Here is a 16,045-nt window from a genome sequence, read left to right as displayed (position 1 = left end):
ATGTATTTTTAATCAAAACAGTTGTGGTGCTAGTATTTTATTTTTCTCTCTTCTCCTGCTACTCATCAATATTTTTTCTGTCTTCTGAGGATGATTATATGCATGCACGTGACCTGTGCTTTTTCCTCTCTGCTACAGACCTGTTTTTGCTTTTTGCTTGCGTGGAGAATCAGTTTCTCTTCCTTTTCTCTTCTTTCTGTGTCTTTGTGGTACATGACCTGCCAGTGGGATTTAGTTTTGACTTCATGCAGTCATAGGCCATTCAATATTCCTCGGTTGTGGATAACAATACTAAGAGATTAAGAACCTGTCTTCTACATGTGCACGGGCAAATTCGCTGAATTAATAGATTCTAATATACTCCATTTTATTTGATGGTTCATTGGTACTATCCTCTGGAACCCTGCCAGTTCAGAGTCACTAAACTCAGTAAAGTGCTTATTCGTCAATAAGCACTCTACAAAGCTTTAGTAAAACACTGTTGTTTTTTTTTAAACAACTTTCAGTCAACTAAATTGTCAAAACAATAGTTGAGTGTCTTGACTTAGAATCACAGATTCAAGGCTCATTGAATCAGTATTTGCTTTACTGCCCTCTGTGGCCACTACATTGATCTGCTTTTCTGAATTTAATTTAAAAGCCTTATCTGGAAACTTAAAGGACTTATAAATCTGTGCTTCTGCCTCAATTCGTCATGTTTTCTGCAGAATAAAATTACTTTAGAATCAAATAGATTTTTGTTGTTCAAAAATGTTTGCATTCTAGTGTTTCTGGTGAGAACGTAACTTTGTCAGTGCTTCGTGCATGCAATAATTATGTGTGGGGTGGAGGATGCCTGTACACATACATGCATATTTTTGGAAGTATATTAGTGCTCTTCATAATGAAAAAGATAAAAATGCAAATGATTGCTTTTTATGAAGCAACGTTTTCTGCCACTGGAAAAACTATGATGGTAATGAAGGGAAGACTGTGAAGGTTACCTAATAAGAGCACAGTCATCAGCTACCTCTCTTCCAGTGCAGAACCAGCCAGGCAGCACAGAGAGCCCACAGTGGAAAATAAGCCTTTTTCTCTGTAGTATCGAGAAACAGAGATTTTAATCAGGGATTCAAAATAAAGATTGATAACACTTCTTACTGATATTTTAAATAAATTTTACTCTGTCACTTTTGCACTCTAGAAAATGAAGAAGTCAAAGAAACCACTTTACGAGAGCTTAAAATGCTTCGCACTTTGAAACAGGAGAACATAGTGGAGCTGAAGGAAGCCTTCAGAAGAAGAGGAAAACTATACCTAGTATTTGAATATGTGGAAAAAGTGAGTTGAGTTTATACTACCCTTGCCACACTTACATCATCAGCTTAATGGAAAAGTCTTTAAAATTATTTATACTTTTAAAAGTGAAACCATTATAATCTGTGAAGAGGAACAGCAGAAAAACTGTAATACAATCTGAATTGTTGTAATTACACCTTTACTGTGAGATATCTTTATTATTGTTTTTATATTGTGTTGGTCTTTTTTTTTTAAAAAAAAAAAAAAAAAAAACTTCCATACATAAGCAAACATGTTCAAATTTTGTAGACTGGAATACATATAATTTGAAAAAAAAAAAATCCATCCAAAAACTTCGTTTTTAATTGTAAGTTCGATTAACTGCCATATGTTATGTGTGCAATGAATTTTTGACATAGTCTTTCGGAACAAGATCATAGATTTTTGACCTTGGAATCTGTTGCAACTTTCTTGATCCCTGTCTGATAAACACAGGATTTTTGTTTGTATGTTTCTCAAACAAGTCCACTATCAATAGTTGCTTAGAGGTATTTGGCAAAGATGACTGTCATTATTTCCAATCCTGACCTCATTTGAAACAATTCCAAAACTTTCTTAGATTGGCCTACAATTGCCAAACATCTTGCCCTGTTTCTAGGGAGAAACAACCGAGAACAGATTGGTCCTCCGTTATTTTTTGGAACTGCTGTGATGGTGGTAGGCCTTACCTCTGTATCCTAACCATTTAGCATTTCTTCATGGAAATAATTAGATGGTATTTGGATACAGTAAAACTAAATGCAAGTTTAAATATTTGTATATATGTAGCTTTCATGAGATATTGTTCCCTTGATTGAAATTTTCATTTAATGAAAATTTCCTTCCAATTCCTGCCAATGTGATGTTGCAGTACAGCTAGGTGCTAGTCCTTTTCAGTCAGTTCTTTCCTGTGTAAAGGTTCCCCACCCTACATACTGTCTCGTTTACCTCAGTTTACAATTTACTATGTGGTATAACTTCACTGCATAATGTGAGTTGACCTATTTTAGGCCACGGCTTGGCAGAAGACATTTTTGTTTTTTACCAGGTTAGCAACTCCTAATGTGGTAGATCTTTCTTAGCTGTAACATCTGAAGCTTGACTTGTTCCACCCCTATTCCTTGTGATTGTTCCATATTCGTGGAATCTCTTTGATCACACACCAAGCAGAACATATATTTATTTTTCTATTATAGTTGAATTAGCTAAGCTCACCCTAGTAGTGGGTTGGAAGACCAGCATCAATAAAACACATTTAATTTCTCTAACAAGAGCATATTTCAAAAAACATTAATGCTAAAGATAGACATGTGTCTAGTGCCATTTTTGTTCTGAAGTTTTGTCCTATATGAATGACCATCTTTACTTCCAGTTAAACTTCACTTTCCATCAATGTTTCACATTTTCAGATGTGTTGAGTAGTTTCCACTGGTTCTTACAGAAGTCTATAAAACCAATCTAAAGACCAGGATGACTTCTGTATTTTCAAATGAGAAAGAGTAGAAGGAATTAAATAAAACATGGTACAATACGCTAATATTTGTTTTAACTGGTGATAAACAGCATGTGTTCTGTAGGGAATCTTAGCACTGCAATACTCAAAGCCAGATTAATTAAATTCACATTTAGTTTAATCTTCTTTATCCATTACCCGTAGTTAATGTCTTCATATAGGATTATGTCTTTCTGTGTTGATGTTAGTATTTTCATTCATACTTGTAACACTGACTTTTTGACATAACTTGTCCAGAACTATAGGCCTCTGTGTGGACAAGAATCTGACAAATTAATACAGTTCCTTAACAGAAAATTCCTTTTCTGAGCTCTGAAGTGTTGCACTCAGCACATAAGTTCCAGTATTTATTCACAGACTGTAAAATTCAGAAATGTTTTCAAATATTAATAGTCTCCCACTTGTTTTCTCTTCTATTTATGTTTATTAAAATATATTACAAGGGAAACCTCCCATTTTCTTATACAGCTGAAGAAAATATTTATCAAAGTTAAGGTAAACTTATTTTAAATGAAAAATCTGTACAAATGCTCAAATTCATAATAAAATGAGTTGTGTAAGGCAATATAGCCAAAATACTTATTTCCATTTCAGTTTTAATTAAATAATACTCTATTCTGTCTTCAAGTGGGCTGCTGATGCCCATTATTCATTCAACTAAGATATAGAGTACAAATTCCATTGTACGTCTGATTGTACAAAATTGGAGACATTTGCTAATATAATGGAAATCTGAATGCCATTTTTCAAAGAGGAATCTTTCTATTATAAACAGTTTAATTTTTGCATTGGTATATCTGTGAAATAGTTAATATGGGCATAGTAACTGTAATGCAAAGATGTCTAGGGTCAATATAGCTGATAAATAACTATAGGATATTTTATAGGCTACTGATTATGCCCCTGTGAGGCATTTTTGTGTTATCTCATTCGCATCAGCAATATTGTGTTGCTTTAGGTTGCTTTTATGTGCCCAGTCACATACGGACATGGGTTGTGGTTAATCATAGTTTTGCTATTTGAACGCCATAGAACTATCTTATTAATTAAAAAAAAAAGTATGTTGGAGTGTAGTAAGATATTTAGAAAATGCTCTGTTTTACTTATTTTTCATACAGCCACAGTGACCTGGTATTTCTATTTAAGCAACTTTCTGTATATAAATGACTATTTAGAAGCTTTAGGATAATTGGTTTGATGACAACTTTTTAAAGACTTGTGGTACATTTGTGGTTCACCTTCAAGGTTTATTGTCTTCACAAATGCTTTCTCTAGAATGAAAACAGCTTATCTATGCTTATCATTAGAATACACTCCCTGAGTGTTAAACTATTATTTTTTTCATAGTCGGCGTCAGTGGCGTATGTTGTTTTCAGAAGGCTGAAAATGAGTTGTGTTCTTGCTACTACAATATAACTTTTTGAAATAATGTCTTTTAAACATTTAGAATATGCTTGAATTGCTAGAAGAAATGCCAAATGGAGTTCCACCAGAAAAAGTGAAAAGCTATATCTACCAGCTAATTAAAGCAATTCATTGGTGTCATAAGAATGATATTGTTCATAGAGGTAAGTGTGTAGATCTCCACGTAGAAAAAAGCCCCTGATTGGAATTTACTTTGTACCAAGAAAGACATTATAGCTTGAAGTAATTTTCACTTAACATAAACATAAGCAATTGCTTTATGCCAACAACAAAGAGAAAATCTCTAAATTTGGCTGAGTCTTAAGCCTGCCACCTGACTTCATATTGCTTTAAAACTAAGTTCATCTACGTAAAAACCTTGCTTTCCAGTATCTTTGGTGTATGCGTAAAGATTATATTAAATGCACAATGAAGTAAAACTGAAGTACAGACATTGCCAAAGGAAAAGGAATTTTTAAACCTTTCCTGGCACTCAGTCATTTCACTTCTGAATCCGATAATAGAACAGTAGTGGAAAATTAATCCAGAACTTAAAGCTTACTCCCCTGTGCTTTGCTTCTGCTTAAGGCAGTTCCTCCCAGCTCCTATGACTTAAGCTCTCTATATTTACTTTCTCTCCTAAACTTTAAGCACTCGCAGTCCATATTTTGATGTGTGACAATGTCTAGCTTTATGTAGTTTATTTAATTCATTTGTATTTTGCTCTGTGGCTTTGAAAGAACAACTTTTCTTTCTAATTAATGTTTCCAATAAATTACAGTTCTCATACAATTTACTTCTTGTATTTGAGACAGATCAAAACATAGGCAAGAGTCTGAAATATATATTCTAAAATACAGATTGAACAAGTATAACATACACAGATACTACAATACGTAGATAGGAATAAGGAACAGGCTTAAAACTAGAAAACAGTTTTTCTAAAGAAATGGCAAGAAGTGTTCAAGAAGGGTATTGTAACTGAAAATGTTGAGCACGACACACAACAGCTTACTGATTAACTGAATAATTCAATGACTTTTTTGTATTATTTTGCAATATGCAATATTCGACATGTTGTTTTGCTGTCCAGGAATATCTGTAAGCAGCTTTTACCTTCCAGTGTTTTGTTGGGAAGCACTTTAAGAGACTTCACTTGTCAGAAAATGATTTCAGCATGTTCATGGATATAATTGCTTTAGCTTATAATGCTTTGTTTATGATTGCAAGAATATCTCAAAATACATTATTATTAAATAATATTGTTGGCAAAGTTCAAAACTAGGAGAAATTAACAGCTATCTTTTCTTTTTTTTCTTTGTTATTTGATGCTCTAGATATTAAACCAGAGAATCTTTTAATAAGTCACAATGATGTTCTGAAGTTGTGTGACTTTGGTAAGTTCAATAGATAGATTTCTTCTTACCTTTTTAAGGAAAATCTCTTGCAGTGGATTTTTTTGCTTTAGTGCTTAAAACCCTTTTAGTGGTCATTACTTACTCAAGTTTGTGGCTATTACTTACATTTGAAAGACCTTTGGGCTTAATTTGCATACTTTGGAAATACTGTGTTACCATATCAGTGGAAATGCGGCAGTTGTCTCTGGCTGTATTTGATAGGGTTTTTACTAGCACTGGTACTGGCACTCAAGAAAGAACAGCACAGATGATGAACTGATTAGAAGGCTAGCAAAACTATGGATTTATCTGTCCTGCATATTAAAAGAAAAGATAGTTCTTGTTTTTTAAAGACAAAATATATTTTATGTACTTCTTAAACCACTGGCTTTCATGGCCTTTTAGGTGTATACTTACAGATCAATTTTTATAGTTGTATTAATCAAAGAATCATATATCAACATATGATTAATGGCTGAATGGCTGAAGGATAGAGTCAGAGTGGTACAATTACTGTTAACTTTCGTATTTCCTGACTTATCAATACCTGTTTAATGTCAGCTTTAAGTCTTTGAAGAATCAGCACCCAAGTGCAAGACAAACTTTGCCCATGTGAGTAATCCCCAGAAGACAGCAGGGTGGCATATACACTGTTCCAACAATCTCTATTTTTATTCTAAATGCTACATAAACACAGAATAAAATATTGTTCCCTCTAAAAAACTTACAGTTGGGCTTGGTGAAATAAAATTCAATTCCATGCTGCTACCCAAGGGCACTTTTCATGAGAGCACTTTCAAAGCTGTCATTTCAAACCTCTGCAATTCTGGATGAAAAGAGGAACCACTGAAAAAAAAATAAATAAATTGCAGTAGGTTTTTAGGAACACAGAAAAAGCATTTGTCTTTTGCAGTGCTGCTTATTTCTTTCAGTCCTAAGGGTATTTTTGCCTAAGCATTCAGCACCAGCAAGCGTTCCAGGAAAAGCCTTAGAATATTTGGTCCACATGAGTTCTTTGAACTAAGGGCATCTGGCAGCACGCAGAGTTGCTGTTGGCGGTGCCTGCAGTGCCTTGGCCCTCTCTCTGTCTGGGGACTTACTGCCTGCCCCTACGCAACCACACTCTCCTGCCAGTGTAGGCCTTTAGTGTCCCCCAGGGCTGACGGTGCTCTGGCAGGTGGCAGGGGCTGGAGGTGTGCCCATTGCCCCCTTGGCAATGCTTTGGGTCTCTGGGGGACACATTTGCTGCCTCACGCAGAATTTCACAACCAGTCGGCAGACAGTGCTTGCCCTGACCAGTGTGTGCTCCAGTCAGAACAAATGGTGTCATGAGCAGGAGCAGCCCGTGGTAGTGCTCCCTTCCTTCCTCCATCTTTGTCCTCCTGAGAGCGAGGTTTGCCACTAGAGCTGGCATGTGCCATCAGTGCCCCTAAGTGCACCAGAACATGTGTCAGCAGCCTTTGTGCTTTGCACTGCAGGAAAATAGAAAGCCAAACAAGCTGTACCGTCGTGTTTTGGACAGCAGTTTTCTCACCAGATAATGTGAATTCTGTCAGTGGAGATGTTCTGAGTTGTCCACAGGCTTGCTCATGTCCTACCCTCGAGGCAGATTCTCCTTCTGCTGTTGGAAAAGAAATGCAACCCAAAAGTCCTTCTGGTGCTCAGCAGAGCCTAAAGGAAGAAAATTGGAGGAACTTCTGTTGTTATTGTTCACATGGATTAGTCTGAATTTTGCTTATAGTTCTGGACATAATTTCAAATCCCAAGCAATACTTATAATTTGGGATCAATTTTAATTTTTAGCCATGTTGCTAATTGACATTCCTGTTAGTAGCTTAAGTTATTACTGTAAAAATCAGAGATTATTACTGTCAGAGAGATATTATCCACAAGAGTGTTTCTTGCACATGTACAGATTGGGATATAAGAGTTTGCCTTGTAACATGATTTAACATATGTTACCTGCCTACCTAACTTTATTTCTTGGAACACAAGTACTTGTCATGTACAGTGCCACATTATGCAAAAAGATCTGTGCATCAATCCCAATGCAGACATTGCAGTAATTGGGTGTTCTGGAATAGCCCAGTGGACAAAACAGTTTGAGTAGGAAAAAACAACAACAACAACAACAAAAAACACATAATTTTTTAACAAGATAGTTCTTCGTAATCCTTGTGCCATGTTCTGTACATATCGTACCAGAAAAAATGGGGTTGAATGTGGTGGTGCTTGCCTGGACACATGTTGTGTGGGTGTCATTGCTGCCAATAGAAATGGGAAAGAGAACAGCACAAAATGCCGATCACAGCAGATGCATCTGACTAGTTAGAAATCGGTAGACATTCTGTTTAGTATGCTTGCTGTTTCAACACCAGGGCTTCAGAATTACTTGTTTTAAAAATGGCTTAATTTCTGTATGATACATGAGCACAGAAATCATGAAACAGGGCTGGAAAAGACCTCAAGAAATTCTCTAGATCTTCCACCTACTCAAAGAAATGATTAAGCCTGTTTGTGTCATTCCTGACAGGTTTTGCTTAGCTTATTCTTGAAGATCTCAGTAATGCATGTTCCTTAGTGTTCCTAGGCACCTATTTTAAGTCCTTGCATGTCATTAGGAGGTTGGACTTAGATAATCTTTGAAGGTCCCTTCCAACTGAATTATTCTATTCATTTAATGTTAGAATTCTTTACTTTGTCTAATTTACATGTGCCTTATTTCCTTGTAAGAAACTGCCAATCTTCTGAACTCCTTTTTCCCTCACACCTTTTACCTTGACATCTATCCTCCTCTTCTCTGAGTTGTTTAAAGTCCTTTCTTGAAATCTCATTTTATTTTCATTATTTACCTTCCTTGCATTGAGATACAAGCTCTGTTGCTTTCATAGTTGCTCTCACCCAAATGGCTTTCCATGTTCATGTTCTAATCTATTTCTTCTCGCTGTTTAGAATTTGGTCTAGTCTTCTGCCTAATTACCTTCTCCTATGTTTTTTGTCAAAAATTGTTCCCAATACCTCAGCACAGTTTGGAGGTAGGGTCAGTAAGCTAGCTCTGCCACAACAGAAGAAAAGTAGCAATTGTCCTGTTAGAAAGCTTTTATGCTTTCTTGAACTGTCAATTCTGCCCATCATCTTTCAGCATGGTAAGACAGAGTCAGAGCAGTAGTGCATCCATAAAGTGGTTTCTTACACACCTGACAATATATAGATCGCACTGAAGATGACACTGACTTGTTGATGCTCTGGTGCACCTGGGCTGGTGGGCTGGTGCTGTACGCTACCACATGGGCTGCTGTGAGGTGATCATTTGTATCATGTGGCCTCTTTATTTTTCTCCCCTCATTCAGGCTGGGGCTTCCCAGTTTTGGCTGTCCCATTTCTTCAGGATGGCTCTTGGTTATTTTCCCTCTCTTGTTTAAAAGCACAAATGAAAGATTTTTCACTGACCAGATTTATCAGATAGGTCATGTAATTTGAAACAGAAACAGGGCTGCCTAGGCAATTCTAAATATAGCAATGTTTAGAAATTTACCCCAAAGTTAAGTTCGTTTTAAGTAATTTTAAAAAAATCTTTCAAGTTTTTCTCTAGCAGCATCAGTAATGTTCAGCAGAACTGTGGGAACAGATGAGAATTATTCTTATTTTAGGATGACTTTGAAATATCTTTTCCTCATTGTACATACTTTTCCATTTACTAACTCTGGAAGGGAGAGGTATCTTAGAATTAACAGCTGTGACTTATGTCAAAACCAAATTGTTTTCTCAAAGCACTAGTCCAATAATAGTCTTTGCACCCAAACCTTTACTCCAATTTGAAGTAAATTAGTGTAACCATAGGGAGCAGGTGGGGCTGGAGTCCTTCACTAACGCTGCCAAGTGAGATACAGTTTCAGAATACTAAAAATAAATCAATAAATAAATGACAGCCTTACAAGCATAGTTGTGTGGGAAAATCACTTTTGGCAGCTTCTGCAAAAGAACTCAGGAATAAAGAAAAATGACTATTGCATTTAAGTAGCACTTATTGATTCTGAAAATGAAATTACGCTTTATACCTCTGCAAGACTTTGTACTTTTTATTCTTTCTTCATTGTTCATGCAATAATGGAAGGACTCCTAGTGGTTTCACTGAAATGAATTTTTGATCAAGTTTTAGTGCTACATCCCAGTAAGGAAACATTTTCAAAATGTTGCTTCTGTATTTTGGTCCCATATGTTTGTTTGTCTGAGGTCAGTTTCAACAGCAGAGTCTTGCTTTTGATATGTCTGACCTGAGACTTACCTATTATTAATTACTTGTTGGAAAAACAGTAAGATGCTTGATACTTTACCGAAAACGGTGCTATCAGCTGCCCTAGAGTACTTCTGCACGAAGAATCTAGTAATGTGCTGCTGCACATTACTGTGTGCACATTACTGTACAAAATAGTGTGCTGCTCAGCCCACTTTTTATAAATGGAGAAGAACTAAAACAAAATTGAGCTTATTCCTACATATGTTTTTTCAGCATATGCACTCTTCTCTCTGTTGATCTTGTTAATTGTTATACGTTAAGACAGAAGTTGAGTTCTGATACAATTGCAAATAAGTTGACAGTTTTTTGAAAATGATGTGGAGGAGGAAGTTAATTTGGACTTGGTTTCTGATTCTAATTCACTGAGAGCCTTGTTATCCATATGATGCTAAAGCAGATCGGAAGCTGACACTTGTGGAGTGACCTAAATGCAGAAATAAAGCCGTTTTGCTGATCTTTGGTAGAATCCTGCCTTTTGTAGTCTGGGAGAGATTGCCCCATTTTTTGCCAACAATAACACATAGATGCTTGACCACATAAGAGAATGGAATGTAGTGAGACTGTAGTAGTTAAGATCAATGACTAACGTGTCTACTCATCACTCATATGGTAAGTTTCTATTGTTACGAAAATCCTCTTCTGCAAACAGTATTTCACAGTGAAATTTAGTGGCAACTGCTCAATAACATGCATGGCATACTGACAAGTAACTTTTACCAATCTGTTCCATTATGGTGAAGTACCAAACATAATGGCAAAACACCATAGATTTCTGAGGACATTACACAAGTATAGTAGTCATTAAAGCAGACGTCCTGACTTTCAGTGTTGTATCAATAAAAGGTTGTGTTTCAGTAGATGAGCAGTCCCTGGAGACATTCTGCGCTAAATAATTTACTTCTGTTTAAATAGATGTGACCTCTTACCTCCAAAGTCACTGGGGATATGCATATTTACTTAAAATAGAATACAATCTTTTACACTTGTTTTGGCAGGCTTTGCTCGTAATCTCTCTGAAGGAAGCAATGCTAACTATACAGAATACGTGGCTACCAGATGGTACCGCTCGCCTGAACTGTTGCTTGGGTAAGTATAGTTTGTAGAGCAACCATGATAAATCTTGACTGATTCTTTGCATTTTGTCAAGCACCTTTTGTAAAATTTGCCAGTGGAGAACTGTAGTTGATTTAAAGGGAAGATTTCAAAAGACTTCCACATTCTCGTTTATGCTTGTTCATTTCCAGAAGGTTGGCATGAATCATTGACACGTTCACTTCTCTTGAACTGAATAATATTTAACTGACTAAAAGATAAAGCTGAATTATCACAAACCTACTTCAGATGCTCCTCCCCCTGACGATCCCTTCAAAAGATGTTTCTGTGGTAGTCCTGTATTCTAAAGTGTTCATTTTGTTAGCCTCATGTTGGATATTGCATAGTATTGGCAGTGCAGCTTTCACCATGTTACACTCCTAGTTCTCTTTATCTTTGGGGTCAAAACTGTGGTTTGGCTTTCATTCCCAGTTGCTCTTTACCAGCACTGCTGAAATGGTAAGAGGAAGGCTACTAGCTTCTTAACGTTTTATAAGTACCACCTCTTCAGAGCACGGCAGGAGGCAATTTGAAAGTTTTTGAAGTCAAGCAGGCAAAGCAGAGGGCTGGCCTGGGTGAGCAGGGATCATCTTCTAGAGCTTAGGTGGAAAAGGAAAATGTATGGACGCTGGAAACAAGGTCTGGGGACATGGGAGGGCTACAAAGATGCTATTTCCCATTGTAGAGACATAAGTCATGGCTAGAGCTCAATTAAAGTTGATGCTGGCCAAGGACTATGGGGGACAATAAAAAGGTTTTTTTTTTAAAATACATTAGCAACAAAAGGAGGACCAGAGAGAACGCTGGTCTGTTACTTGATGAGGATGGTCACCTCACAACTAGGACTGTAGATGAAGCAGAGACATTTAATACCTTCTTCTCCTCTGTCTTTAATACTAGTGATGGGCGCTGGGACTCCCAGAGCCCTGAGTTGGAGGACCATGACTGCAGGAACAATAAACTCCCAGCCAATTCCAAACTTGTGCAGGATTTGTTGCTTCAGCTGGATGCACAAAAGTCTGTGAGGCCTGATGGGATTCATCCCAGGGTACTCAGAGAGCTGGCTGATGTCATCATGAGACCTCTCTCAATTATTTTTCAGCGGTTCTGGGAATCTGGAGAGGTCCCAGTCGACTGGAAGCTGGCAAATGTTGTCCCAGTTTTCAAGAAGGGCAAGAAAGAAGACCCTGGTAATTATAGGCCTGTCAGTCTCACTTCAGTGCCTGGTAAAATTATGGAGAAGATTTTTCTGGGAGTTTTTGAAAAACATTTGAAAAACAATGCAGTCAATGGTCATAGCCAACACAGAGGGGAGTCCTGTTTAACATAATTTCCTTTTATGACAAGATTACCTACCCAGCTGACCAAGGGAAACCAGTTGATGGAATCTTTTTGGATTTCAGCAAAGCTTTCTGTAGTGCTGCTTTCAGTATCCTTTACAAAATATCCAGCATGCACCTAGAAAAATACATAATGGAGTGTGTGAACAACTGGCTGACAGGCTAGGCTCAAGGGGTTATAGTGAATAGGGTTACATTAGGCTGGCAGTCAGTCACTGGGGGGTTCCGCAGGGCTTCATTTTAGAGACATTTCTCTTGAATGTTTTTGCAAATGATCTGTATTCAGGACTCAAATGCATACTAAGTAAATTTGCAGATTACACAAAAATTAGAGGAGCTGTTGACTCTCTTGAGAGTAGAGAGGCCTTGCAGAGAGATCTTGACTGACTAGAGGGCTGGGCAATCACCAGCCACATGGAATCTAATGAGCAAGTGCTTGAGTCTGAATCTGTGACGGGGCAACCCTGTCTGTTTGGACAGACTGGGGAACGAGAGGCTGGGGAGCAGCCCTGTGAAATGGGAGACGGGAGTTCTGGTTGATGGCAAGTTGAATATGAGCCAACAGTGTGCCCTGGCAGCCAGAAGGACCAACCATACCCTGGGGGCATCAGGGATAGCACTTCTAGCCCATCAAGGGAAGGGATCGTCCCGCTCTGCTTTGTGCTGGTGTGGCCTCACCTCAAGTACTGTGTGCAGTTCTGGGCACCACAATATATGACATAAAACTATCAAAGTGTGTCCAAAGGAGGGACACAAAGATGGTGAAGGGTCTAGAGGGGAAGATACATGAGGCTCACTTGGTTGTCATGCTGGTGTTGGACGTGAAGGCTTCCCACCCGCGGCGTGACTCAGCGGATGAGCACAGAGGCTTTCCAGCCGTCCTCACCCAGCCGTCTGCTTCCCCTGAGCTCTCCCTCCACGTATCCCACTCCCACAGAAGCCACGTCAACCCCAGGGCTCAGCCGGCTGGGGCACGGCCCGCAGGCTTCTTCCCTGTCCAGAGAAACTCCCAGGAGAGGATTCATCTGCCCTGGGCACGGGTCAGCATTTCAGGTTTTCCACACCGTCCTTCAGTTTTGTCAAGATTTTTCTGTCTGCCACAGTATAAAAAGGACATCATACTATCAGAGAGTGTCCAAAGGAGGGCTACAAAGATGGTGAAGGGTCGGAGGCGAGGACGTATGAGGAGCAGCTGAGGCCCCTTGGTTTGCTCAGCCCCGAGCAGAGCAGGCTGAGGGGAGGCCTCATGGCGGCCTGCAGCTCCCTCACGAGGGGAGCGGAGGGGCAGGCGCTGAGCTCTGCTCTCTGGGGACAGCGGCAGGACCCGAGGGCACGGCATGGAGCTGGGACAGGGGAGGGTCAGGCTGGGGGTTAGGGAAAGGGTCTGCACCCAGAGGGTGGTCAGGCACCGGGACAGGCTGCCCATGGACATGGCACTGAGCCTGACAGAGTTCAAGGAGCATTTGGACAATGCCCTCAGACATAGGGTTTGATAAAAAGCAATTATTTTTTTGTGATGCTGTGGGATCCAGGAGTTGGACTCAACGATCCTTGTGGGTCTCTTCCATCTCAGGATGTTCTGTGATTCTATGATTTTATATCTGGTTGGGAAGAATTTGTTGAAGGAGACTATGTGAATCATTTTATTGAAGCATTGAGAAGTTAGTTTCACATTGTGGAAGCAGTAGTTGCATGAGTAGCCTTATCTGGGCAATTTAATTTCACTCAATCTGTAAAATTAACATTTTACTACTTCAAAATCTTGAACAAATTTTCAGATATTGCATGGACAAATTCATAGGACCTAAAAGGGCAAAAGTAGTAGAAATGTACTTCTTGTGGTCTTTCCATTGCCATCAAGTTTACAGTGTGTTTTTCTGTACTTCATGGACACTGTTAAAATGAAATTCCAGAATATATAGCATAAACATATAGAGATATTCTAGAAGTAAGGAATTGGCAGCCACGGGAGCAAACAGAAAGTACTGCTCACTTATATTCCTTAACCAAAATACTGCATGCTGCTGAGAAACAGATCTTTCTTGGAACCTTTAGCATTGAACCAAAGAATAGACATTTCTTGAATATGTAAAGCATTGAATAATAAATATTCTTTCAATAAAGTCATACCAGTATTCCCAGAGCTGTGCTAATCTTAATCGAATTGGTATGCAGTTGTGTTGTTACATGCAGAATAGTATGTTAAAGTTGCAGTTAAAAACCTCAAAACTCAGGTTTTCATATTTTGGAGAAGACAGATATAACTGAACTTCCAGCAAAGTGTGTGTGTGTACGTGTACACATACAACACACACACCCTCACAACTTCGAAAGAAGGTATCAATCATGGCCTTTTCAGTTTTACTTCATTTCACACTTTCTCTGTAGTCGTAATTAAGATTTAAGAGGAAAGACATGAAAAACTTGACAGACACTGTATTAGTATGACCTGCAGTTTTCAAAACTATTTGATTAACAAAGGAAATTTATCAGGAATCATGTCTGCATGCAATTGACTAAACCTGATTAGCTTGTAGAGGAAGGGGACGGGGGTATGTGTATTCAGTGCATATGACTTCAACTTTGCTGGCATATGTTTTTAATGCCAAGTTTTTCTGGCTTAACATGATGTCTTTTTCTTGGCAATCCTGTTCTTATTTCGCAATCATCTTATCCATCCTCTCTTCCCCTGCATTTTACCAAATCTTTATAAACATCTAATACTGGAAAGTCTTCACAGGATTATTAAATACTTATATTTTACCAAATCTATTTTTACTTTTTCAAGTTTTAATGTGTCCCACAGAGGTTTATCTTTTGTAATAAAGTTCAAGTACTTAAATTTCCCGAGGAAAGAAAATCCTGCCTAGTTACTCACAGAACATCCAAAATCTACTCGCTTTGAAGAGCCTCAGGTAACTGTTAGTGGAGGGCTCTGTACTCTTGATGACAAAACATTGCTAAAAGCTAGTGAATTTTAGCATACCATATTACTACATGATAATATGTTTTGGAGAGTCTAAGTTGTGCAGCAGTACTCTTGATTAGTAGTTTCATACAGGAGTTACTTCATTTATCCAGCCACCTCATTCTTGCATTGTTCACCTGTTGTGATCTGGAAGACTGATTCTGACAGTCAGTAGAACAGGAGTCTTGAATATGACTTTCCAAATGAAATAGTTGAAGCTTACTCTGCTGCTTCTGTAAGAAATGAGTGTTTTCTGTTTGACTACGGAGCAAATGGTGGACACTTCGTTAACTGTGATTCAGGTTATGGCATTGTGTTAGCATGGAAAGGTAATGGTCCCTGTCTCAGAGTTCTAGCCCATTCCTCAGTTGTAACCTTAGCTTATTCTCCAAGGCCCTGGTCTACAGCAGCATACCTTTTTCCAACTTCACATCTCACGGTGGAGAAGTGTGCCTTTTAAAGGGTTGCAAATAAAGTGCTTGTTTTTCTGTCGTAAAAAGGTAGGGTTTTTTAGTTAGGCTTTCACAAACTGTTTTGCTAACAGATGCTCAGTTTGTCAGTGGTCATTTCATGGTCAGTGGTCTATTCCTATGGGGGCAAACTTTGATTTTGTGACGATTCCATTTGTCTGGGTACTGCAGTGTCTCATGGCAGATTCTGAAAGGCAAACAGTTCTTGAAATGTTGGTGTCCCATTTCAGTCTTCCTGGCTACCTTT

The 16,045-nt window shown here is 38.4% G+C and overlaps 1 protein-coding gene across 6 annotated transcripts in view; it reads left to right on the top strand.

Annotated features, from left to right (window-relative positions):
* The window catches only part of CDKL5 (cyclin dependent kinase like 5), a 131,227-nt gene that overhangs the window by 77,832 nt on the left and 37,350 nt on the right, over positions 1-16,045 (top strand). For all 6 annotated transcript variants that reach the window (XM_035323804.1, XM_035323728.1, XM_035323878.1 and 3 more), the window contains exons 5-8: positions 1,184-1,320; positions 4,278-4,398; positions 5,572-5,631; positions 10,924-11,014. In XM_035323804.1, coding sequence (XP_035179695.1) covers positions 1,184-1,320; positions 4,278-4,398; positions 5,572-5,631; positions 10,924-11,014 — 409 coding nt within the window. The remainder of the gene's footprint in view (positions 1-1,183; positions 1,321-4,277; positions 4,399-5,571; positions 5,632-10,923; positions 11,015-16,045) is intronic.

The sequence above is a fragment of the Oxyura jamaicensis genome, chromosome 1 (genome assembly GCF_011077185.1).
Source record: "Oxyura jamaicensis isolate SHBP4307 breed ruddy duck chromosome 1, BPBGC_Ojam_1.0, whole genome shotgun sequence".
Lineage (NCBI taxonomy): Eukaryota > Metazoa > Chordata > Aves > Anseriformes > Anatidae > Oxyura > Oxyura jamaicensis.
The sequence above is the reverse complement of the archived record's forward strand: the minus strand, read 5'-3'. Positions and strand labels throughout refer to the sequence as shown.